At 41.2% G+C, this 27,458-nt stretch overlaps 1 protein-coding gene across 1 annotated transcript; it reads left to right on the top strand.

Moving 5' to 3' along the window:
• Nucleotides 1-794: 794 nt before the first annotated feature.
• Nucleotides 795-26,692, top strand: LOC309547698 (gastricsin-like; the record flags this gene model as incomplete). Its single annotated transcript, XM_082247626.1, has 9 exons — nucleotides 795-850; nucleotides 3,683-3,839; nucleotides 3,939-4,056; nucleotides 6,750-6,868; nucleotides 8,937-9,136; nucleotides 9,550-9,657; nucleotides 12,261-12,408; nucleotides 22,487-22,585; nucleotides 26,540-26,692. The coding sequence occupies 9 exons, from the start codon at nucleotides 795-797 to the stop codon at nucleotides 26,690-26,692; spliced, it is 1,158 nt and encodes a 385-aa protein (XP_082103752.1).
• Between the last annotated feature and the right edge of the window lie 766 nt (nucleotides 26,693-27,458).

Here is a 27,458-nt window from a genome sequence, read left to right as displayed (position 1 = left end):
TATACCTAACGTTTTGCTGCAATTCTTGCTAAGTCTTAAAGTTTTTCATGTGCAGCTACATTCTTAAGTTCCCCATCTTCCCCTGTCATGATTGCATTTCTTCCCACAGCCATCTGCATTTTCCATGCCTCTGCCCCCAACTTTACCATGCTATACACTAAAAAAAAAAAAAAAGAATATATATATATATATATATATATATATATATATATATATATATATATATATATATATATATATATATATTATATATATATATATATATATATATATATATATATATTTATATATATTTATATATATATATATATATATATATATATATATATATATATATATAATGACAAATGATGAATACAAAGTTTTGATTCATAAACAAGTTTAAATGCAACAAGCTTTTCAAATCATTGTTTATGCCAAACATCTACATTTGAATGGTTGCTATCAAAAAGTAAACTTTTTCATGGGTTTATAATTATAATCACACAATCAGCTATTTATATTGTAAAACAAATATTCCAATCTTGATCTGTATTATCACATCTCAGTACCTCAAAGAAAGAAATCTTAAAAAGGACACTTCAAAGTTAAAGCCAAAAGAACAGTGATTCTTGGCATTCATGAAGTGTCACTCAGTCAAACAAAACTCTCTTATCATTTGGAAATGTATACGGAAATATTGCATCTTTGGGATAAAGCCTTTGATTGGTCTAAAGGTGAGCAGTCTTACAGTATAAAAAGAATCATTTCAGATAGCTGATGTCATATCTTCCCAAAGTGAGAAAAGACAAATCATGAAGTGGGTGGTGTTCACGTTTATATGCCTTCAGCTGTCAGAGGGGCTGGTAAGGTGAGTCCCACCCATATAGAACTTTCCCTTAGCATGAACAGAGAATGCCTTATGCTAGCCAAAGAGGGCATATTTTCACTCACTATAATATACATTTCAGTGTGTTTTATTTTATTGTTTGAATTTATTGGTAAAGGGTAATAATGATTGATGACAAAAAGTGTGTCATATTTCAGCTATAGTCACTTGAATGATAATGCATTTATTTGTGAATGGCCAAGCAGGTGTATGATTTATTATATGTATTGTATTTGGTACAACAAGTGGCAAGACACTCTGCTCCTATACACTCTATACACAATCATCCGGCTCTTCTACTTGCATTGTTTCCATTGTTTCTAGTTTTTCCATTGTTTCCATTGTTTCTGCACTGAGTAAATACATTTAAGGAGCTTAAATCTATGATTTTTTTTGCTGAGAAAATGGAAGAAAATGCCTGGCTGAACATTTAAAGCAGCCAATGAGATCATTGTTCGGGTATTCTGACAGCCGCAGGAGCAGTTGGTGGTAGAACACAATAGCCAGCAAAGGAGATTCAGCATGGCTGAGGGAATCTACTAATGCTAACATTTTAACATATATGGCTAGCCTTAAAATCTGTCCCCTTTAAAGTAAAATGGTTACATAGAAGGGTATATGAGAGAAGGGAGAGGAGGAGGTACAGACAAGTAATGTTGCTTGACCAGACTTTCCAATTATGCTGGGCTTTTAGCTTGGAATAGTGTAAAAGTGCCCGCTATAGAAAAAAATATCATTAAAAAAGTACCGTATATTCCGGCGTATAAGATGACTCTTTAACCTAAAAAAAATCCCCCCAAAATGGGGTCATCTTATACGACGGGTATAAAAATCTCCAAGGTAAGTAAAGCGCTGGCTGTCTGTGCCCCATTAATTTCCAAGGTACCGTAAGTACCGTAAATGTAATCTCTCATATATCTCCAAGGTAATGTAAGTAAGTATTACCGGTAGATGTAATCTCTCAAGGTGCTGGCCGCACAGCCAGCACCTTGAGAGATAACATCTACGGTACCTTGGAGATATATGAGAGATTACATTTACAGTACTTACGGTACCTTGGAGATTAATAGGGCACAGACAGCCAGCGCTTTGAGAGATTACATCTAATACTTTCTTACAGTACATTGGAAATATATGAGAGATTACCATACATTTACGGTACTTACAGTACCTTGGAGATTAATAGGGCACATCCAGCCAGCGCTTTGAGAGATTACGCCTACTTACTCCCCTTGGAGGTATTTGAGAGATTACACCTACTTACCTACCTGCCTCGGAAGGGGGGTAGTCTTATACAGCGAGTATAGCCCAAAACCTATGTTTTAAATTGAAAATTAGGGGGATCGTCTTATACGCCCAGTCATCTTATACGCCGGCAAATACGGTATGTTACTGAATAAAATGTTTATTATACTGCAATTTTTTTAAATAAAGTCTAAGGAGACTGATATAACATGCATTCTCAGTCTTTAAAATGGGTTTGTACTTGAAAACTAACAGAAGGAGAATAAAATCTCTACACATTTCGCTTTGATAGCTTCATCAGGAGACCACTTATTGTGAGCTGGTATATCAATGCAAAAGATTGAATATGTGGTTAGCAAAAAAAGGGGGGTCAGGTCAGCAAGTCAGCAAGTCCAATCTGAAATACATCGCCGAAGGCAGGCACTGGTATAAAGAGGGGCAACTCCACAAAGGGCTATAATTGTCGCCAAGACCCAATGGGAACCCACACTGGTTCCAGATCCCTTAATACCACTCTTAAGCCCCAAACAAAACTGTAGGGATCAAGACCGCGTCATATACTCCTTTCCCCCATGTGACAATAAAACATGCTTTATTGTCACATGGGGGAAAGGAAAGTGTCTGTCGCAGCCTTGGCACTTCTTTTATTTAGTTTTCTCCTCTAGCAAGGGAAAAAAGATACAATGTATCCTTTTCTCCATTTAATAGGGGGGGGGGGGGAACCCACTGGTGCAAGCTTTACATTGACTGATCACTGTGATAACCATTCAGAGACTATCACAACAATCAGGTGATTGGGTACTGGGAATCCTTGTTCTCGATCGTTTCTACAAGACTCTGGGCTTTCAATGAGAGTTCGATCTTTGTGCTGGGAGTGCGCTCTCAGCACAAGAACAGTGGTGCACATATACGGCCCCATGGAAGAAGAACCACTTTTGTGAGGCCACATATGTGTACACTTGTCGTTAAGGGTTTAAAAGTCATGCTGCCTTAGGCACACCTAAAAGAATACTCCCTTTTGTACACACTTTCCCTTTTCTATCATGTATATTTTACTGCCTATGCTAGATTGTGCTATTGGAGATTGTATGAGGTCTGCTTTACATTTTCAGTTAGTGTCTTTAACTGGATAGAGAAAAAGAAAAGGAGAGATTGTATAATCCTACTTGAACTTCTGTATTGTGAGTTTACTGACGCCCTATTACATTCTCTGTATACACTCTCTCTCTTACCATAGATACTTTTCAGAATGTAGTAACAATGGCAACAAATGAACAGAAGAGGGAAACAAACTAAGTAATGCTCACTGCAAATTTTGAGGCTCTTTTACCCAACTGCTCTAAGCACTGTCTCAGGATTAGTTATTATTTTAAATACAGTCCTACTACAAGGACCTTTTTCGTATTTTAATTGTAATATATGTATATCTTTGATATGAGTAAAAATTTTAACAAAAAGCAGACAGCAAAAATACTAATATTTTACATATTTAAAAAAAATTGATTTTTTTTTTGAAAATTTGAAAATTTGAAAATACAACACTAAGCAACTCACAACTGTTTCTTTTAGGGTCCCTCTAAAAAGATACAAGTCAGCTCGAGAAGTCATGCGGGAAAAAGGAGTCCTGGATGAATATATGAAGACACACAAAAGAGACCCTGCACTTAAGTACAACTTCAATCAAAAATTTGATTTTGCTGTAGCTTATGAGCCAATGTATATGGATGTAAGTTCTCTTTGTTTATGTACAGTAAAATGCTTATTAGCAGATCACACATACTGAATATTTAAAAAGGATTTTATTACAAATTATTTTTATCTTTAGACATATTACTATGGACAGATCAGCATAGGAACACCACCCCAAAACTTCCTGGTTCTGTTTGATACTGGATCATCCAACCTCTGGGTTCCATCTGTCAACTGTCAAAGTTCTGCTTGCAGTGAGTAAAGTGCATAATAAAAAATTAAAAAATATAAAAAAATACTATTGAACCCAATAAAAAAGACCATAGGATATTCTGCTTCCTAAATTTCATAAACCTGTAATGCAGCTTGCATTTCCTATTGTAAAATGAAGATAGCCAGTACAGTTTTAGTCTTCTGAGGGGCTTGGAAATCAAACAGTAGTTCTATTATTACATGCACTAGTGGCTCAACCCCCTTGATGCTGTGGATATCAGGCTGGCATTTCCCCTAAGTACAATTTATCAGAAAGGTGTATTTGGTGTTTTTCCCCATAGCTTCAAAGTTGGTTTCACAGGACTCTGACTGTTCTCCGCAAAACCATATATAAAATACCATATATGAAATACTGTACATATATGCAATATGTTAAGTTAAAAGAAATGATCAGTTTTGTAAACAACCTCTGCTACCTTCTAGGATAGTAGCTACATGCACTTGGGCCCCATAACAAAACAAACAACATTTGTGCTCTTTTGCTCTCCAATGTCTTCTTAAAAACATTTTCAGTTATGAAACAAGCATTGTTCTAAAACAAACAACTAATAAAATATTTGTAATTGCTTTCCTTTACCTACTTTTGCAGTGAGGTCTATACTATTATTTCATGATAATTTACAAATGATGATTTATGTTGTATGTATAAAATTAAGCTCTAGCAAGCATGATACTTTACTATATATTAACCACTTAAGCCCCGGAGGATTTGGCTGCACAAAGACCAGGGCCTATTTTGCGATTCGGCACTGCATGAATTTAACGCACAATTGCGCAGTCATGCGGCGCTGTACCCTAATTAAATTGATGTCCTTTTTTTCCCACATACAGAGCTTTCTTTTGGTGGTATTTGATCACCTGTGCGATTTTTACTTTTTGCGCTATAAACAAAAAAAGAGCAACAATTTTGAAAAAATAAGATTTTTCTAATTTATTTATATGAAATTCCCCCCAAAAAAATGTAAAGATCAAATTTTTTTAACATTTTAGGCCAATTTGTTTTCTGCTACATATATATGGTAAAAAAAATCACAATAAGCATATTTTGATTGGTTTGCGCAAAAGTTATTGCGTCTACTAACTAGGGGAAAGATTTATGTCATTTTTATTGTTTTTTTTTTTACTAGTAATGGCGGTGATCTGCAATTTTTTTTGCGGGACTGCGACATTGCGGCGGACAGATCGGACCCTTGACTGACATTTTTGACACTTTTGGGGGTACCAGTGACATTACTACAGTAATCAGTGCTATAAATATGCACTGTTACTGTAAAAATGACACTGGCAGGGAAGGGGTTAACTTTATTGGTGATCAGTGGGTTAAATGTATCCCTAGGGGCGTGATTCTAACTGTGGGGGGGGGCGTGGCTTGTAATGTAACCACAGAGACATACGATCCTACATAGCAGGATCATATGATCACTGCAGTTACACCAGAGAATGACAGGCGGCTTTATTTACATTAGCCGCCTGCCTTTCTCCCTCTCCAGCGGGAGATCGCAAGTGACCGGCGGACAGCGGAGCCGCCGGTCACTCGCACGGGGATGTTAGTGAACGAACGGGGGCGGGAGCACGCCTCTGGCGGCGCTCGCTCACCCCCTAGAGGCTCGTGGGCGAGCGACGTAGCCCTATGTCGTTTTGGCTGAAGGGGGCTGACTGCCGCAGTAAATAGTCATGCTGCGGTCGGCAAGTGGTTAACAGTTAATGTTGATTGAGAGAGTAGTTTTGTAAAAAAAAAAAAAGTAGAGCTCATTTTAAAGTGTTTAGGCAACTCTTGGCCTACTGGTTTATTTAACATCTTTATAACTTCTAAAAAGAATCCCCATAATTGTGTATGATGATTAACACCATCTATTGGCTATAGCTCAGTATTTTCCCAATTGGCTTATATTTCAGGAAATAGCTGCATTTTGGCCACTAGATGGAGCTGATGATCATAGAAAGTAAACATATTACACAAATTGTGGGAATTAATCAAGACAACTGTACGAATGCCTAAGACCATCCAAAAACCCACATATTAATTTTTCTTTATGGTAATATACATAGATACCATAGGTTGGGATTATTGTCCTTTTTAGATAAGATCTAAAATGCCTAAAAATGAATTGACATACAGACACAGTAATATATATATATATATATATATATATATATATATATATATATATATATATATATATATATATATATACAGAGACAGTTATATGTAACAAACCTATACTGTATGTAACTAATACTCTAATTATTATTGAACTTCTTTTATTTTCTTAATATTAGCAAAAGTGTGCTTGTTTCACAACAGACGTTTAGCCAGGAGAAAATATATTTTTGTTTTGAAAAAACATACTGCAATAGTATTAATAATTTTTACATTATCCCCTATGCATAAGTATTCAGACTGGGTCAGAGAGGGGCACCACTGGAAGCCAATTAGATAAGCTGTCAGCAAATATGCTGACAAAGGAGAGATCAGAGTGAAGTGAACAGAAGGATTCCCTTATCAGAATGTTGCTTCACTTTCCAATCAGTAGGCTTGTTTCATCTGTGAATTTAGATGTTTGTTTGGAGTTCCTCTATAATTCATAAATTAACCATCTTAAAACATTTTAAGGGAGTTGTTTCTAATAAATAGCATCAAAACTTAATGTTTTCTTTATTTACTTTTATGCAGGCAACCACAATATGTTTAATCCCAGCCAGTCCTCCACTTATACCTCCAATGGCCAGCAATTTACTATGTCCTATGGCAGTGGTAGCGTCAGTGGTATCTTTGGTTATGACACTGTGGCTGTAAGTAAACTGATATTAAAGGTTAATATTAAAATGCATATGTACTGACAAAAACTTGTAGGCAGGCATTGCTGACCTTCTTCTAAAAATGCTAGATACTTTGAGGTTTCTAACTTCATTACTTTAAATCACTGATCTGGAACAAAGCATGCAAATCAAAAAAAATTAGGGCCAGAATTCTTGTCTTTTAATTATTCAGCAAAATAAAAGAGTATTGAAGCTGTTGGGTCTGTTGGGTCCCACCCCCCCCCCCCCCCCAACGAAACCAGGCTATTATAATTTTAGAATAAGGGGTCTGCAAGGACAGTCTACATGTACCCTCAGAGCACAAGCTATAAAAAAGATGGCAACCACCCCAATTTATAACTAACTTTTGCAGTAAGTTGCACATGGAAAGGCATTGCACATCGCAAACAAGCCAAAATTCCCCAGCACACTTACCAGTCAGCTTGCAAAAAAAAAAAGTCCTGTTTACCAATTCACATTAAAAACAAACATAGGGTTTCATTGCACACATTCGAAAATAAAAGTGGAAGCCGCAGTGCTTATGCCATACTGTGGTCCTAACTCTATATTTTTGAGAGTCTCCAAGTTGGAGCATATATAGCAGTGGATAAATTAAGGCCAGGTTTGCTTGGAGCAAGAAAAGTAAAGAGTAAGGCGCCTCTGAGTTCAGTGTAAACCATTTATTGAGATACAATTAAGAATCACTTACACAATAATTTGTGAGAGCAGGCATGGTGGGACATCACAAAGTTCGTTCCAGGACTCCCTACAGGCTCCTGTCCAGCAGTGTGGGGGGATGGAAAGAAGAGATGTGGAGCACTACGGGGAAGGTCCCGAGCCGAGGTCGTGGTGGGATGCACCCCTTGCTCATGGACTGCAGGAACGTGGACCGATCAGTCTGACGAAGGAGCGGTACTGCGCATGCTCTGGAATGCGTTACCACCCCATGACGTCACCATGTTCCTGCGGTCCATGAGCGAGGCGTGTGTTCCACTGTGACCTCGGCTTGGGACCTTCCCTGTAGTGCTTCACGTCTCTTCTTTCCATTCCCCCCATGCTGCTGAATGGCTTCTGGGAAAAGGAGCCTGTAGGGAGTCCTGGAGCCTACTTTGTGATGTCCCACCATGCCTGCTCTCATGAATTATTGTGTAAGTGATTCTCAATTGTATTTCAATAAATGGTTTACACTGTACTCAGCGGGGCCTTCCTCTTTCCTTTTCATGTACCTTTTGGAACGTGCTTCTGCTCTCTGAAAGAGCGGCCCTCATTTACCCACACAGGAGGCTAACATAGTATGCTGAAAGGCCTGATTGCTCCCACAGAAGCGCCCCTTTGATCCCTATATATTTGTATTGCTTGGAGCAAGCCTACTCCTCCCTAACCCCTTCCGCCGCCACCTCCTGTCCCTTTAAGAGCTTCTAAATGCGGGGAGGCAGAAGTAGGCATTGGGGTCATGTGACCACTGTGATTAATTGTCACAGAAGTCACATGATCGGAAAGCTCCTGATCGCTAGTATGCATTGGTAGCTTTCAGGACCCTGCCGGTGTGCCCTGCACACTCCCAGGACAGAAAAGTTTTTACATAGGGTTAAAACCCACCCCCCAAGAGGTTGCATATATGCACCACGTTCGTGGGACGAGGTTAAAGGCACAGGGACACATTGAACACTGAGCAAGAGCACAATAGAAGCTGAAGATATCCAATGTATCTAAATCCAACATGCAAGCTTTACACAAAGATGGCAACCACCCCAATTTATAACTAACCTTTGCAGTAGGGTGCACATGGAAGGGCAATGCACATCACAAACAAATAAATATTTCCCAGCACAAAAAAACAAAACAAAAAAAAAAAAAAACTAAATTGACCCTGTCTGACAATTTATGGTAAAAACAGAGGGTTTAGTTGTACACATTTGTAGCCTCAGTTCAGGTATCCTTTGATATCTTCTGCATAAACTAGTATAATTTTGAAAGGTTCAGCAGTTGTACTTGCTCTATGTAAATTGCGAAATGTAAATATGCACAAATGCTTTTTAATAACACTTATTTGACAACACAGGTTCAAGGACTAACGCTCACAAACCAGGAATTTGGATTGACTTACTCAGAGAGTGGCAGCAGTTTCTACTATTCAAAGTTTGATGGCATTTTTGGAATGGCTTATCCTGCCATGTCTGCAGGAGGTGCCACCACTGCAATGCAAGGAATGTTGCAACAGAACCTGCTTAATTATCCTATGTTCAGCGTCTATATGAACAGGTGAATAATATAGCTGCAGCACACATGAAATGGCATGCTTTCCTAATACAACATATTAAATAAGTCACTGATCATTCAAGATTTACAGTATATTAAAACATTTTGACTATGAGTGGTTTCTGTGTGATTGGTGCTACTATCATAGTAACTGTACTGTACTTTTTTGGTCTATTCAATACTAACCCTGCGGCAATCACCTGTAGCTGGGCTACTCTACTCAAGTCACCATTATTTAGGTCTCTGGAATATCTGTGATAGAAATCAGAACACAAAAATATTATTATAGTATTGAATGAGACTCAGCTAGATGAGTTTAATCGAATAATTTATAGTTAAAAGAGAGCAGGCTACATATTTTACATTACATCATGCAATATTTATTGAAATGTTTTTTGTTTTTCTCCTCTGTTTAGTCAGTCTGGTGAGGTGATTTTCGGTGGGGTTGATAACAGCTTGTATTCTGGGCAGATCCAATGGGCTCCAGTCACACAAGAAGTTTACTGGCAAATTGGTGTTGATGCGTAAGTAATTTATCATTTTTGGCTTTTATTAGCATTTTTTTTTCTGCCAGAACGGCGTTTCGCCACCTCTGACAGCCCCATCCTCTCCATCCTGTCACTGAACACAGACGGCGGTAGAGGAAGTTTTTGCACTACTCTCTTCCTCCACCAACTTCTGTGTCCTATGTGTAGAGTAGTGCATATGTCAGTGGGTGCCTTGAGTCCCCACGCCATGACTGCTGCATTTCTTTTATTCCTCGGGTGCTTCAAGAGGTGTCTCCCGTCCCGCCTGTCAGACCTGTGTAGCTCAGAGCCGGGTGAAGTGTTCTAAAACTCCTCCTTGGCTCTGTGCTACACAGGTCTGACAGGTGGTAACTGCACTGTGTTGGGAAAAAAAAGCCCAGGCACTCTTAACAGACCATTGGCAGCTGCACCACTATTAAGCTTTTGAGAGGTGATGAGCGAAAGCTGTGGAGGGAAAGGGAGAAGGGAGGTGACAACTGTGAACCAAACAAGCTTGTGAGAAGAGGCAAGAGCTGTAAAAGAGGAGAGGTTGTGCAAAGTGAAAGATGAGTAGTGGGGGGGGGGGCTGGTGGTATAATGGAAAGAGCTGGCAAGGGGGGTTAGCAGGTTGTTTAGAGCTGGCAGGGGGTGAAGAAGTGAAAGTTGGAGGGTTGAAGAGATGAAAGCTGTGGACTGGGGTAATCTGTAGATGGGGGTGCAGAAGTGAAATGTGGAAGGGGGTGGAGACAAGCTGTAGTTGTGGACTGTGGATGTAAGCTGTGGATAGGGGGGAAGGTGGAGGTGCAGAGTTGAGTTGTTGAAAGGGGGTACAATGGTGAGTTGTTGGGGTTCCTAAGTTGAACTGTGGACACGGGGTGCAGAATTGAGCTCTGGGCGGAGGTACAGAGGTGTGCTGCCGAGGGGAGGAAGAAGAGGTGTGCTGCAGAGGGGGGTGGCGGGGAGAGAAGTGGTGAGCTGCGGATGGGGGGAAGGAGTGGTAAGCTGCGGATGGGGGAAAGAAGTAGTAAACTGCAGACAGGGGGAAAGAAGTAGTAAGCTGCGGATGAGGGAAAGAAGTGGTAAGCTGTGGACGGGTGTAAGAAGTGGTAAGCTTCGGACGGGGAGAAGAAGTAATAAGCTGCAGATGAGGGGAAGAAGAGCTGTGGGCAGTGGAAAGAAGTGGTGAGCTGTGGATGGGGGAAGAAGTAGTAAGCTGCAGATGGGGGGAAGAAGTGGTGAGCTGCAGACGGGGAGAAGAAGTGGTGAGTTGCGGACGGGGGGAAAAAGTGATGAGCTGCGGATGGAGAGAAGAAGAGGTGACCTGCGGATGGGAGGAAGAAGATGTGAGCTATGGATGGGGGGAAGAAGAGGTGAACTGTGGATGGGGAGCATAGGTGAGCTGTGGACAAGGGCTGCAGAGGTGAGCTGTGAATGGGGGGTATAGAGGTGAGCAATAGATGGTTACATTGGGGGAGGTACAGTATGTACTGTAAGTACTGTCCATTGTGCTAAATTTTTTCTGTGCCCTGTGCGATACACAGACCTCATCACTGCAGAGTACGCTTTCCTGAGCCCTGTGTGTTATGCGCTCCTAAGTGCAGTATTCTGTGCCTCTTGGGCCTGAGCAATACGCAGATTTACTTCTCTCCCTCCAGAACGACAGGTTTCAGAGCGGAAAGTTGGCTGGGGAGGGGGAGTTCCTGAGAAAAAAAGCCCTGATATTGCCAATATTATAACAATTTTTATTATAAGGCCAACCTTTACAAAAATAATTCAGTAACTATTAATTAATTGTTTACATATTTGACATCAATAGCTTTTATTTTATTTTTTCTAAAAAACATAAAATTATATTATAATTGTTATATATTTTAAAACTACATGAGCAGTTTCAACAAATAAGTGTGCAAGGCTTTTACACTGCTGCTTACCACGGCTACAGATGAGCTTATTTCTGGAAGGTGTGCTAACAAGAACATTTCTTAACACCAAAGCAACCAATTAGCTTACTCCTGTCATTTCTCCCAGGCCAGGTTGCAAAGAGTTACATTTAAAGAGGTGCTGGGGAATTTTCAAACTTGTACGTGCAGTCAGTTGAAGGAAAGCTTCAAACAAACTCTCACATAACAAGACTCCCCTGAATGAGTTCCCATGGTTGCTCAAACTATGGAAAAACAGAAAGCACTAGTCTAATAAACAGATAAAAAAAAAAAGTCCAAATAATTGTAACTATTGATAAACAGGCCATATAAAAACAGCCAACATAGTTCAGGGGCCAAACCACTCTACCTTCCTCGGGGTTCAACACCTGATAAAACTTAAATGGATTCAGAGAAAACAGTGATCACACATATTTAACTCCTTGTAGACTGGCACTGGAATAGTTGCTCAGTTCTGTTTTTATACATGTTTTAGATACATGTTTATATTTTTATTAGATGACCTCTAAATTGTCTTCTTTTCAATTAAATATGGCCAGTCTTATTATTTCAATTTTTTGGACGAACAGCTTTTTATCAGTGTAAACACCAGGGTAACCATACCGTCTTGTTTTTAATTATGGTTCATTCAGTTGTTAATCCATACTATTAAGCCTTATATGTTATCAATGTACCACACAGCTTCTCAGTCAATGGACAAGCAACAGGATGGTGCAGCCAAGGTTGCCAGGCAATTGTAGATACTGGAACGTCTCCTCTGACAATCCCTCAACAGTATATGGGTACTCTGTTGCAGTACATGGGAGCCCAGCAAGGCCAGAATGGACAGGTGAGTTTATATAAGATTTTTACAGATTCTTTAAAAATTTACTTGATACCACATGATAGGTGCAAGACCAATGTGGCACCTATAATAGAAAACAATATTATAAGCAATAGTCAAACAAAGCAGAAATTGTCATCAGACCAAAGCAAAAAGTGTGGATATAGTATACTTGGATTTTGCAAAAGTGTTCAACACAGTTTCCCACACATGGCTAATGTATACATTAAAGGTTACAGGCTCGGAAAATTCAGTTTGTAAATGGATAGAAAAGTAGTGATTAATGATTCTTATAATGAAGTTTATACATGATATACCCCAAGGTTCAGAATTGGAAACCTTACTATTTAACCTTTTTATAAATTATCTAGAGTTTGGGATTAAAAGTACAATTTCAGTGTATGCAGATGACACCAAGCTATAAAGCGAAATAATGTCATTACAGGATGTCACCAACTTACAAGCAAACCTCAGTGCAGTATTTATTGGGCAACCATGTGTAAAGATTAGCTAAACCAAATTTATGCTCCCTTAAAAAGTGGCAATTAAAATTGTTGTAAAGGCTAAAGGTTTTTTTTAACCTTAATGTATTCTCTGGAATAAGGTAAAAAATACTTTCATTTCCAGCTCCCCCAAATACTTACCTGAGCCTGATCTCGATCCAGTGCTATGCTCCAGAGCAGCAGCACTGGTCGCTCTTTCTCTCCTCACACCAGTCAGTGAGAGCAGGGGAATTGGCCCCTCCTGCTGTCAATCAAATCTTGTGAGGTGAGAGCAGGGGGCAGAGCCGAGCCACACTGTGTGTGTCAATAAACACAACCTGGCATTTGCTATAAAGCAGATAGAGAAGAGGAGGAGCAGACATCACATGCGGGGGCCACCAGAAGAGACGTTTCGGGGGCCACTCTGCAATACCATTGCACAGAGCAGGGAAGTATAACATGTTAGTTTAACTTCTTCCCATCCGCGCTACAGCCTATATACGGCTGCAGCGCGGACTTGAATTTTCGGGAGGCCGTTTTTAAACGGCCTCCCAGAAGCAGTCTCCCTGCGCGCTCCCGCGAGTGCACATCGGGGAAAATCTGTGTCCCCCATCAATGCCCACAATCAGTGCCCATAGTGCTGTCAGTCAGTGCCCATCAGTGCCTGCTCATCTAGGCACTGATGAGCACTGACTGGCAGAACTATGGGCACTGAGTGTGGGCACTGATGGTGCTGCCCATCAGTGCTCATCAGTGCCGCCCATCAGTGCTCATCAGTGCCACCCGTCAGTGTCCATCAGTGCCATCCGCCAGTGCCCATCAGTGCCGCCTATCAGTGCCCATCAGTGCCGCCCGTCAGTGCCGCCTCTCAGTGCCCAGCAGTGCCACCTCTCAGTGCCCAGCAGTGCCGCCTATCAGTGCCGCCTATCAGTGCTCATCAATGCCGCCTCTCAGTGCCGCCTATCAGTGCCGCCTATCAGTGCTCATCAGTGCAGCATATTAGTACCTCCTCATCAGTGCCCATAAGTGCCACCTCATCAGTGCCCATAAGTGCCACCTCATCAGTGCCCATCAGTGCCGCCTCATCAGCGCACATCAGTGAAGGAGAAAAATTTATTTTCTAAATTTATTCGCAGAAAATAAGAAAACATTTTTTTTTTTCAAAATTTTCTGTCTTTTTTCTTTTTTCTTGTAAAAAATAAAAAACCCAGAGATGATTACATACCACCAAAAGAAAGCTCTATTTGTGTGAAAAAAATGATAAAAATTTCATATGGGTACAGTGTAGCATGACCGCGCAATTGTCAGTCAAAGTGTGAGAGCGCTGAAAGCTAAAAATTGGTCTGGATGGGAAGGGGGTTTAAGTGCACAGTAGGCAAGTAGTTAAAGGAGTTGAAAAGGCAGAACTTTTTTTATCTTAATGAATTTTAATGCGTTAAGAAAAAAAGCCTTCTGTGTGTAGAAGCCCCCCTCAGCTCCCCTAATACTTACCTGACCCCAATCTCTATCCAGCGATATTAACAAGTCCTTCGGCCATCCCTGACTCTCCCTCCTGACTGGCCGAGACACAGCCTCGGCGCTTTTGGCTCCTGCAGCTGTCAATCAAACTCAGTTAGTTAATCAAGAGGGGGGGGGGGGGCTGAACTACAGGTCTGTGTCTGATAGGACGCACAGAGCTGCAGCTCGGCTCAGGTGCCCCCATAGCAAGCTGCTTGCTATGGGGGCACTGGACAGGAGGGAGGGGCCAGGAGATCTGAAGAGGGACCCGAGAAGAGGAGGATCCAAGCTGCTCTGTGCAAAACCACTTCACAGGGCAGGTAAGTATATCATGTTTGTTATTTAAAAAAATAAAGAAAAAAACAAGAATTTGCAATTACTTTAATTAAAAAACTTTACAAACACTTTAAGGAGGAATATGGTCACCCCATATAAATAAATACATGGTTCATACAGTGAACTTGATGCAGTTACTCACTTTAACATCATTACAATGGACAAGTGTCACTCTTTAGGTCTTGAGGAAAAAAAATATAAAAAGAGATATAACCATCACATAAGGAAAGGCTTTTTCAAAGAGTGAAACTGTGAAATAGACTCCTCCAATAAATTGGTCAGCCCAAGTTAGTAGATTGTTTTTAAAAAGAGCTGGATGCATTCTCAAATGCACAAAATGCTGTATAACTGGATATTAACATTTATAGGTAATGGTTATGTGGGTCTCCTGTGCCCGTGCACATGAAGATTAGAGATAGCCTTGCGGTTTCGCCCAGAGGTCGGTTTTGTTGCGAACTTTGCTCGTTCGCTGTTCGCTGAACATGCGAACATGTGGCAATATTCGCGACCGCCATATTCTTTTACATTGTGAAGAACTTTGACCCATGACACATCAGGTGGTACAGGACAGCCAATTGAGACATTTCAGCACATGAACATACCCCCTACCTTATAAATAGACCTGAGCTGCCTGCCATTTTACATTCTGTCTTTTGTCAATGTAGCGAGAGGTTGCTGTGTGGAGCAGGGACAGACTGTTAGTGACAGAAATCTCTAGCTATTGCTAATAGGTCCACAAAAATCCTTTTAAGGACTGGTATAGGTGTACTATTGTTTGGTGTGCAGTATATAGGGGTGTAATACACTTATAATATACTTTCTAATATAGAAAGCATATTATAGTGGATTTGTATTGTGCAGCATTGTGACTGGTGAGCGGTTCTGCAGCGATACTACAACTACAAAGAGTGACAAACGCAATTAGAAAAAAAGTATTATAACTGGTGTGATATACCAGTCGCCCCCCCAAAAATGACAGATTGAAGCGGGGTGTTATATATACTTTCATAATAGTGTATTTGGGTACTGCAGAATTGTTTTTCTGTTTTGCTGCGTTCCCTCTGCTACACACAGTGACAAACGTTACTGGAAAAAAAGTATTATAACTGGTGTGATATACCAGTGGCCCCCCAAAACGACAGATTGATGCGGGGTGTTATATAACAATATACTTTCATAATAGTGTATTTGGGTACTGCAGAAATTTTTCCTCTTTCGCTGCGTTACCTCTGCTACACACAGTGACAAAAGTTACTTGAAAATTTTTTTTTATAACTGGTGTGATAGACCAGTGGCCCCCCAAAATGTCAGATTGAAGCAGGGTGTTATATAACAATATACTTTCATAATAGTGTATTTGGGTATTGCAGAAATTTTGCCTCTTTCGCTGCGTTACTTCTGATACACACAGTGACAAAAGTTACTGGATTTTTTTTTTATAACTGGTGTGATAGACCAGTGGCCCCCCAAAACGACAGATTGAAGCGGGGTGTTATATAACAATATTCTTTCATAATAGTGTACAGTATTTGGGTACTGCAGAAATGTTGCCTCTTTCACTGCGTTACGTCTGGTACACACAGTGAAAAAAGACCAGTGGCCCCCCAAAACGACAGATTGAAGCGGGGTGTTATATACCTTCTTCCATATATACTGTGCTTCTCTAGAGACTTTTGTCACAGGGCCATTTAAAAAATGACAGGCAGAGGAAGAGGCAGGCCCTTCCGCAGGGGTGGTAGGGGTAGGGCAGGAGCACCAGGCCAGAGTGAAAGTGGGAAGTTGCAGAAGGTGCGTTCAATTACGTCAAAGGATGCACCAGACTTGGTTGAGTGGCTCACTCAGCCTTCCTCTTCTGCACCCTCCTCATCCTCTCTATCTGTACCCTCTTCACTCTCTTCTGTGTGCACCCCCAAAGACACCACCACCAACACCACCACCACCATATACCCTCCGCTTGAGTCATAGGAATTATTTTCCGATCCATCACAAGACATTTGCGATGTGCAGCCATTCTTGGCATCGGATCAGGAAGAGGAGGTAGCAACAGCCACCACTCAGCAGTCTGGCGACAGTACCCAGATCAGCCCAAGGAGGTTGGTCCCCGCTGTTGCTGCCTACTCCGAGATCTCTAATGTTAGTGGTGGGGAAGGTGACGTTGATGATGACGTGTCTATGGACGTCACATGGGTGCCCACAAGAGAGGAGGGGAGTTCAGAGGGAGAGATGTACCAGCAGATAGAGAGGAGAAGCAGGCCTAACTTACATTGCACAGGAGGGACAAACCAGACTGCTAATGTATCAGGAGCGAGCCATCAACCATGTACGGTCACATCTGGCGCTCCCAGGACGCCGGCACATGACTCCGCAGTGTGGGCTTTTTTTAACCTGTTCGCTGCTGACAATAGTGTTGCCATTTTCAGCCTTTGCAGTCAACGCATAAGTCACGGTAAGCCCAACACTCACCTAGGGATGACCGCCTTAAGAAGGCACCTGGACTCCCATTACTGAGCCCAGTGGGAGCAACGCCATCAGAACCCACAAAGTCACACTGCAGGCTCTCACCGTCCAGCCTCTTCTCCTTCTCCTCTCTCCTCACAATTGTCCTCCACTCCACCTTCCATCATGCCGTCCTCACATTTTTCTGGAAAAAGGCAGGCTTCCGTGGCCCAAATGTTCGAGTGTAAAAAAATTATGACGCCGGATAGCCCTCTTGCCCATTGGTTGACCGCCAGCTTGTCGGAACTGATAGCCCACCAACTACTGCCATATAAACTGGTGGACTCGGAGGCCTTTTGAAAATTTGTGGCCATTGGAACACCACAATGGAAGGTCCAGGAAGGAAATATTTCTCGCAGAAGGGCATCCCAGAGCTATATGGCCACGTTCAGCGGCAAGTGAATGTATCTCTGGCACACAGTGTCGGTGCCAAGATACATCTGACCACAGACACGTGGTCTAGCAAACACAGGCAGGGAAGGTATATAACTTTTACTGCCCACTGGGTGAACCTTCTGACGGCCGTCAAGCATGTTACCCCAAGGCACCTGTGTAGATTTGGTTTTACCGCATGGATTACATGCAGGCCTGTCTCTTCTTCTCCTCCTCCTACTCCATCCTCCCTCTCCTCCTTGGCTGACTCCTCCTTTTCCGCTGCTACTGTCTCTTCCGCTGCGCCGCCAAAGATCCCCAGAACCTATTCGACATGACAGGTGAGATGTTGCCATGCTGTGCTGCGTCTGTTGTGCCTGGAAGCCAAGAGCCACACTGGTCCTGCACTCCTTTCAGCTTTGCGTTCACAGGCAGATCAGTGGCTAACACCGCTCAATTTGACAGTTGGTAAAGTGGTGTGCGTCAACGGTGCCAATCTGCTGAGCACGCTGAAACAGGGCAAAATGACACAGGTGCCATGCATGGCACACGTCCTGAACTTGGTCATGCATCGATTCGTTGTCAAATACCCTGGGGTCCAGGACATCTTGCGCCAGGCCAGGAAAATCTTGGGCCATTTCTTACACAGCCATGGCTTGCCTTGCTGACATTCAGCGGCGACACAACCTGCCCGTCAGACGTCTTATTTGTGACTGCCTGACAGATAGGATTCTGCTGGATAGGCTGCTCCAGCAGAAACCTGCAGTTAACGACTATCTGTACGAACTCTGCGGCAGGACAGGTTCTGGGGAGCTTGGTTTTTTTTCACCGCGCCAGTGGCTGCTCATGCGCGACACATGCAGACTTCTGCGGCCATTTGATGAGATCACCAAACTGGTCAGTCGCAGCCATCAGTGACATCGTACCTTAAGCCTTCTTTCTGGAGCGTGCATTGCGTCGTGTCATTGATCAAGCCGTCAAGGAGCAGGAAGATGAGGAAGTCGCAGTGCTGGATAAATTCCCGAGGGGGCTACTCCATCTGAGACAAGTCAACAACAGGAGTCTGAAGAGGAGTCAGTGGAGGATAGTGGCGGGGCAGATGAGCAGGAGCAAGAAGAGCATGCTTTAAACCTTTCTGGGATCCCCGGTGTTGTCCGTGAATGGGGGGAGGAGAACGAGGAGGACATTATCCTGGATGATGAGCAGGAGACAGGCCACTACACCGCTTCCAGTTTAGTGCAAATAGGGGCTTTCATGCTCCAGTGTTTTAAGAAGGACCCCTGTATAAAAAGCATAAAGGGCAAGGACCAGTACTGGGTGGCAACGTATTTAGACCCCCGGTACAAACAAAAAATGGCGGAAATGTTACCACCATCACAGAGGGCTTTCAGAATGCAGCACTTCCAGGCCTTGCTTCGAGAAATGCTGCATTCTGCTTTTGCGTGAGAAAATTCCACTCACAGAGAAACAGTTGCAGGTACCAATCCAACAGCGCCTGCAAGAAGAGAGCGGTTTGAAGATGTGTTGGTCACTTCTGACCCATCGACAGCTGTCCTCTGGATCCAGCATCAGGGAATGCCTAGACTGACAGGTGTCCGACTACATCGGGTTAACGGCCGATGTAGACGCTCTAAGAAGTGATGAACCCCTGCACTACTGGTAGAAACCTGATATCCGTGATTAGTAAGATGTAACTTAATGGATGATTGCTATCATATTAAAGTGCTCATGCTGATAATAGCAAATGATGATACACTAGAATACACAAGTGACAATTAAATCAGAAAATAGTGCAAAGTCCATAAAAAAAAATTAATTAATTTCTTCCGTGATGTGCTGATATCCAGTGACCAGGTGCTGGTGCTAAAATTTTATAAAGTGACTTGGTGCATTAAAAGTAATGATGGGCGCTCACCTCCTGGTTTGACTCACAAGGATTAATGAGCCAAACCCGCTTTTTGCACACACAGGTGCTGAATAGTAAGGGGTAGGTTACTTCCTCCTGTCCTCCCTCTGGAAAAAGGTGCTTCTGGTGGGGTAAAATGGCCAGATCCCCAGTGCCAAATGACACAGTAAAGGGGATAGGATGGTCACGTTATCATAATCATCTCTCCACCATCACGATTGGGTGCATATGTAAAATAAACACAGCAATCTAGTGCTCTCTGTAGCAGCTGGTTTATTGGGGTAAGAAATACAATAAAAAAACTCACATAAACTGGCATGGACAGCGATAGTGGGTGCTACAGCGTGTGCAGGCTCCTCCCCCCATACGCGTTACGTCGAATCCACAACTTCCTCAGCAGGGGTAGACCATGTTTGATTTAAATTCCTCATGACAGGCCACAAATATCCGCCACCACCCATAACAATTCATGGTCCCTGTCTTAGGTAAATACAGCAGCATAAAAGGCCTTTTATGTCCTTTGAATTCCTAATTTTTGGGGTCTGTAATGGCTGACACTTATTTATCCTGTGAATGCCTAATGTACCTCCAGCCATAGAATACAAAGTTCTTTGCTGTCAGGTGAACGCCTGTGGGCTAATTTTTGGGGCCTGTAATGGCCGACACTTATTTATCCTGTGAATGCCTAATGTACCACCAGCCACAGAATACAAAGTTCTTTGCTATCAGGTGAATGCCTGTGGGCTAATTTTTGGGGCCTGTAATGGCCGACACCTTCTTCTGTATCCTGTGAATGCCTAATGTACCTCCAGCCACATAATACAAAGTTCTTTGCTGTCAGGTGAACGCCTGTTGGCTAATTTTTGGGGCTGACACTTACTTCGTTATCCTGTGAATGTCTAATTTTTCAGACTGGAATTGAAAATCAATGGGTCTGTAAACGTTCCGCTAAATTGTGGAACAGATGCAGACCCATTTTACAGACGTGTGAATGGACCCTATATGTATTTGACATGTATTTACCGGCTGCTGCCAGTTTTGGCTGATTTAGGCTGAGCTATTACACTAAAACCGAGCAATATTACAAAAAAACAAAATACACGTCATAACTGTATAAACGATTTATATAACTTAAAAAAATAATTTATGGCAACTTTTTCAATAGCAGGATCATCTCCTGCACCCGCTTCATAGCCTGGCATTGCCTCTCCTCCATGGCCTTCATGCACTCCTGAATTGACGAAATTTCACAGATAAAAAAAGAATGCTTGTTGATGGCAGATTCGCTTAACACTTCTGGTATGTCAGTGTCCATGTTGTGGGACTATGTGTGCACAGCTAGTAAGTATTTTGTGGCTGCAAATATGACCTGGAGGTTTTTCATGTTCGCCTGCCATTAGAATGAATGGGACCCGCCGCGAACCTGCGGTTCGCAAAGTTTTGAGCGGGTTTCCGCGTTTGTGTTCTCAAACTGTCCCATCAGATGTTCATCCATCACTAATGAAGATATACTTCACGCAGAGCATGCTCATCAATGCCCGGGTCCAGGCAGGGATTGTAGTCATGTGAAAAGTTGAACATTAGAAAGTTCCCTGACTTAGAGATGAGCTTTGTCGTGTTAAAGTAAAGAGATCCTCTGACAAGTGGTTTATCTCATGATGCTACACACTATATTTTCTATGCATTAGGAGGGACGTGCTGTACCTGCACCCACTCCACTAGTTCAGTGCCCTCTGGTTGCTTGTAGAGTTACTCATAGCAACTACCTCCTCTTCCTTGACTTGCCGATTTAACTTTAGTGATGTTACTCATACCCCATATTGCTTTACAGACCCAAGTTCTTTGGAATACACCAGAACCAACATGCATGCCTTTGAATAACTTCAGACTAGGCACAAAGCAGTTGAAACAACTTTACTATAAACTTTGCATGACAGTTACAACAGAGCAAAACATCCTTTCTTTTACTAAACCTAATTATGGCTGCCCCAGCATAACTGCACAGGTCCTTAAGGGCAAAGTCCATGAATAGAAAATCCAGAAAGGCAGTGTCCATGATAAAAGGTGTCCCGACAAGTCGGTGTTCCCTAAAGCGGACAACAAGTCACAGCGGCCCTCTTCTTCTTTCTCTTCGTCTGTAACTCTAGCCCCCTGGGGACCTGGACCCTTTTTCCTTTTATAACACATAGGATGGGAGGCCGGACCCCAGAAAGCCTGCAAGCTTAGCCCAGGGAAAGGAGGTAAAAACATTAACCCCTTCCCCCTGACTTAGAACAGCCAAAACTGACTAACTAACTCACAACAAGCAACCTGCCTACAGAGATACCACAGATTGTTGATCCAGGAAATATCCAATTGCCTTCAGGGGATCAGAAAGGGTTTTTTCCCCCGCTGGAGCAAATTGGACCCGGCATTATTGGTGGGTTTTTTTGCCTTCCTTTAGATCAACTGTAGGTATAGGGTTTTGTATATGGAGGTTCTTTAGTTATTTTTTCTATTGGTTGAACTTGTGTTTTTTTGTCAACCTGAATGACTATATAACTATGAATGTGATCAGTGGTTATTCTTATATAAATCAAAGGAAATCATAGGAAACAAAGTGGCAGCAGTGGCTGTCAAAGAGGGACCAACCATGAGATACCTAATCATCTACTGCTGGTAGTGGCTGTAGGCCATTTATCTGAGGTGTTACTCTTACACAACTCAGTTATTGATCATTCCTGCAGCTGTCACTAGAGACTTTGACCATAAGCTTCAATATCACGAGAAGAGGAAGTTGGAGCTTGTACATAGAAGATAAGTCCCCAGGGGAAGTCTCAAGCTAGAGAGATACAGTAAATCACTTATTCAGCAGAGCAAAGGAACATTCAGTTAAAAAAAAAAAAATCAAATATAATATACATACATATAACATGACAAAAAAGATCATAGGCTAAAATTTAACTTTTTCTGAATAATAACAATATACATTTATATCAATTATTTTGTCTTTCAGTTCCTAGTAAACTGTAACAATTTACAGAACTTACCAACAATCAGTTTCACCATCAATGGAGTCCAGTTCCCTATCCCACCCTCAGGATACATAATCCAGGTAATGAAACATTGGTTTTCATATAATTATTGATAGCCAAAATAAACTTTGTAAATGTCTAACTTTTTGTTTTATTGTACAGCAGATAAAATTGGTTAAAATTGTACTGCTTTGTCTTTCAAAAATGTCACCTGTCAAATTATTTTTTATTGTTTAGTGACACTAAACAATATCCTTATTTTCCAACAATAATCAAAATACATCCACTTTATATTGGCCCTGTAATTTATAATTCAGGAAATTGTTACTTTCTTTGTTTTGCTGCCTCATTGTAACATCCTCCATGAGCTCCTGAACTTTTCCTTTCAACCCTCACTTCCATTTCCTTAGAATGAGCAGTGCATGTTAGTTGTCATGGTCATGTGCGCTGCTCTATGCACACTATAAATCCCATTATAGTCAATCTATAGTCCATAGAGGGAGCAATAGATGGTGGCTACGTTCCTACATACAGTATAGTGGGGACCATGGAAAACAAACATTGTCACCCTCTAACAGGAAGTCGGATCGCAAAAAACAAAAAAAAGCAAGTTGGGGCTTTGGAGGAGGCTGGGAGCAATAGAAAATATTTTTTAAGAGTTAAGAATACACACCTAAATAGATTTTTTTTTTTTTTTGTAACCAGAGTTTAGTTTCACTTTCACTTAGCTCTGGGGCACTTTCCCAGAAGAACCTGGGCCATCTTCCAAAAACTGACAGTTCTGTCTCCAGCTACTTCTGTCACTTAGTATACAGTTTGTAAATAGTAAATCACACCTTAAATGAAGCTCAGAATGGGGTGTAGTAAACAGTATTTGCTGGATGTTGGCTCCCTCAATGCCGTGCAGTAAATATACTTTACTTACACCCTGAAGCCTATTGCTATATAAGAAGGGCACTTGTAACTGCATACAATATTCTGTATTATAATAAAAAAAATGTATATAAATATCTACTGTATATAGAGCTTTATTTTACCACATTCTCAATCTCGAGGGAAGTGTATAAACAGTCCTGTCCCCTCCACAGCCTAATGCTCCAGTGAGCGCTCAGGAGCAGATCAGAGAGCCGGAAACTGACAGTCCCGGCTCTCTGCTCAGAGCGATGGGGAGAACTGAGCAATTAGGGGTGTTTGATCACTCAATTCTCACTGCAGAGCTGACTGTAAACATATGCAGCATCGGATCGATGCTGCATCCACCTAGGTGAGTATAAATGTTTGTTATTTTAAAAGTCCATACTTCTCTTGTGTCCAGACTATCCACTGTAAAGTATTTACAAATTCTGAACAAGCAGTGAAAGAAGTTTAAACATGCCCTTATTCACCTCTGTAACTTTAGCAATGTGGATAAATTAATCAAAGTTCACAGCGCTAAAATCACATCTCTTCTCCTGTTTAATTCCTATGGAGCGAAATTTTAGCAGCCTGAAATTCTTCAAATGTAAACACACAGCAGATGTTTCTCAGGTGTCAGAAACTGACTGAAAATGTATCCTGTTCTAACCTCAGTGCTGGTGTTATTTACAGTGAGGTGCGGTGCAGTATGGAAAACTGCAGCATGTCTGCAATTGTCTGCAATGGACTGGGTGGCACCATATGTCACTGCACTTTAGCACGTTGCTCCCAACTGCTGTGCAGGGACATGAATGAAAGTTTACTATGTAATACTTCAAATTAAAGTGGTTGTAAACCCACTTTAATTACTTTTACCTATAAGTAAGCCTATATTAAGGCTTACCTATAGGTGCTGTAAATATCTCTTAAACTTGCACCGTTTAGGAGATATTTGCAGTGCATGCAGCCGATCACGTCATCGGCGCTTGCGCTCTGAAAAAAAAGCCGTCCATGCTGTTACTTCAAAGCCCAGTGCCGCAGACCCGGAAGAAGATGGGTGAACATGGATGCGGCCAGGAGCGTAGACATCGTGGGCTTTGTTGGAGGTAAGTGTCAAATAATGTGCTAGTATGCGATGCATACTAGCACATTATGCATTTACTTTTGCAGGGAAGAAAAAAAGAAAACAAATTTTAAGTAGTTTACTACCTCTTTAAGTATAAAAAGAATAAAAAAGTAGGCAGTGTGAAGCACTAAAATACTCAGCCAGAGCTCACACTGATAGCTCCCGAGCCCCCGCACAGTAAGCTGCTGCTAGTCTGATAATAGCCCTGGGCCATATACACTCGGGAAAAGTTATTTGATAAGTATAAACAGCCTTTTTGCATTCCAAATCCCATTTTCCTCTATTTAGATGTTCCTGGGTTTTGCTACCTTTAGCCACACAAAACCAGGCTAAATGCTTCTCAGATGCTGCAGAAAGTCTAGGTTGTCCATTTAGCCACAGCAAAAAAAATGTATGTTTCCATAAATCAGACCCAAATACACCTGGATGCATGTATATTTTTTTACAGTGTACATAGAACCTTAAGGCTCGGTTCACACTAGGTCACTTCATAAAATTAATGCCTATGCAAGTTGCCTCCAGGTCGCCTCAAAGTAGTACAGGACCCTTCTTCTAAGTCGGAGCGACTTATGTCGCTCCTATTAGAACGGCTCCTGTACTACACAATGGGAGCGTGACGGACCGCGACTTGTCAGGCTGACAAGTCGCCTGACAAGTCGGATCAATGTGAGTCTAATCCCCCTGTTTTAATAGCCTTTCTTCCAATACAGCCAAGGTTACCAATTTTTGTTCTGTAATAATGAATGTAGTCACTCAGGTATGACCAGATTTTCTTCAAGCTGGTTATACATGGATCGATTCAGCAGGGACCAGCCAAATTTCTACTCATGCCTGGCCACTGTGGTTGAACAGAAGTAGATCTACCAACTGACTTCTGTTCAACTGCCCTGCCGGTATTCTTTCGCTCAATCAGTGCCGTAAGCAATACATTGCAGCAAAATAAAAACAGAAAAGCAAACTGCGCTTGGTGTCTATCACAGGTCCAGACTGCTGTAACCATTATATCTGAATACTAAATAACCAAAAAACCTATGAAAAATGGTGCGCTGTCCTATCGAATAAAGAAATAATAAACAATATCTCAAAAACAATAACCAATTTTGTACTGTTTCTTAAAATAAAGTGCAATCGTGCTATGAAACATAAAGTGGTATCTCTTTTTTTTTTAAAAGTGCTATTGTGCTATGAAACATAAAGTGCTAATGTACTATAACACATCAAAAACCATAAATGACAGTAGCTGATATTGTGCTGTATGTACTATGAAACAAAATCCCTATAATCCACTAAAGTGTCTCGTGCAACAAACGATTCAATAAAGTGCATAAAGTCTATAATTCATATAATAAATGTCCATGCATTTCATATATAAAAGTCCATTCACCAGTGCTATATGGTATGACACCACTTGGGAGTGAAAGATCACCACCATAGAAGAGGGGGGCTGATTATTAGAAGGTTAACCTCTATGTTATAAGAGGTTAGGCAAATTTAAAAATTAAAAATCCCCTAGGCATCATTTCTCTGTCAATCTATCTATCTATCTATCTATCTATCTATCTATCTATCTATCTATCTATCTATCTATCTATCTATCTATCTATCTATCTATCTATCTATCTATCTATCTATCTATCTATCTATCTATCTATCTATCTATCTATCTATCTATCTATCTATCTATCTATCTATCTATCTATCTATCTATCTATCTATCTATCTATCTATCTATCTACCTACCTACCTACCTATCTATCTATCTATCTATCTATCTATCTATCTATCTATCTATCTATCTATCTATCTATCTATCTATCTATCTATCTATCTATCTATCTATCTATCTATCTATCTATCTATCTATCTATCTATCTATCTATCTATCTATCTATCCTTATAGCTTCATGTGGGATGATGCACAGTAGTAGAGCTTTTAACAGAAGACTCTATGATTTAATCTGAAATACTGCTGTCAAGTTTGAATTAATATATATGTATGTATTTTTTCTTCTAGAATAACGGTTATTGTGTTGTTAGCGTTGAGGAAACCTACCTCCCATCACAGAACGGCCAGCCTCTCTGGATCCTGGGAGACGTATTTTTGAGGCAGTACTATTCCGTCTATGACATGAGCAACAACAGAGTGGGTTTTGCTCAAGCAGCATAAGATAGCCATTACTATTGTCTGATGAATTATTCTTTGATCCTTAAGATGATCATTATTTCAGGAATATCAAACACAAAAATAAAGCGATTCATTTAAGAATTTATTTCTAAGTCCTATAATTTTCTTTTTTTTTTCAATTTGCTGTGGTTAGGCCTTATATATAGAAGGTGATGTCATACTAGCTAGTTTATTAAAGAATTAGTTCACCTACAATATTGTGAATCCAAAGCCGGCAGAATATTGGCATGCATAAGGAAGGGGATGTATTCCAGAGATAAAACTATAATCCTACCACTTTATAAAACTCTGGTCCAACCACATCTGGAGTATTCTGTCCAGTTCAGGTCGCCAGTCCTCAGAAGGGATGTGTTGGAGCTTGAGAGAGTACAGAGAAGGGCAACAAAACATATTAGGGGATTAGAGGACCTTAATTACGAAGAGCGTTTAGAAGCGCTTGATTTATTCTCCCTGGAGAAGAGACGCCTGAGAGGGGACATGATAACGATTTACAAATACATCAATGGTGATCTGAGCATAGAAAAAAAACTATTCAGTTTAGAGGAGAAGCGATTTAACCTCAGGCTACGCAGGGGGTTCTTTACTGTAAGACCTACAAGACTGTGGAATTCCCTGCCACAAATGGTAGTAACTGCGGGGAGTATGGCAACTTTTAAAAGACTCTTGGACGTACATTTCAAGAATCGAAACATTCAACGGTATGGGAAATTAATACATCCACACACACCTACACAGGTTGAATGAATAC

Source organism: Pelophylax lessonae, assembly GCF_965119305.1.
Source record: "Pelophylax lessonae genome assembly, chromosome: 2".
Taxonomy (NCBI): domain Eukaryota; kingdom Metazoa; phylum Chordata; class Amphibia; order Anura; family Ranidae; genus Pelophylax; species Pelophylax lessonae.
Note: the sequence above shows the minus strand (reverse complement) of the source record. Positions and strands in the feature narration are given on the sequence as shown.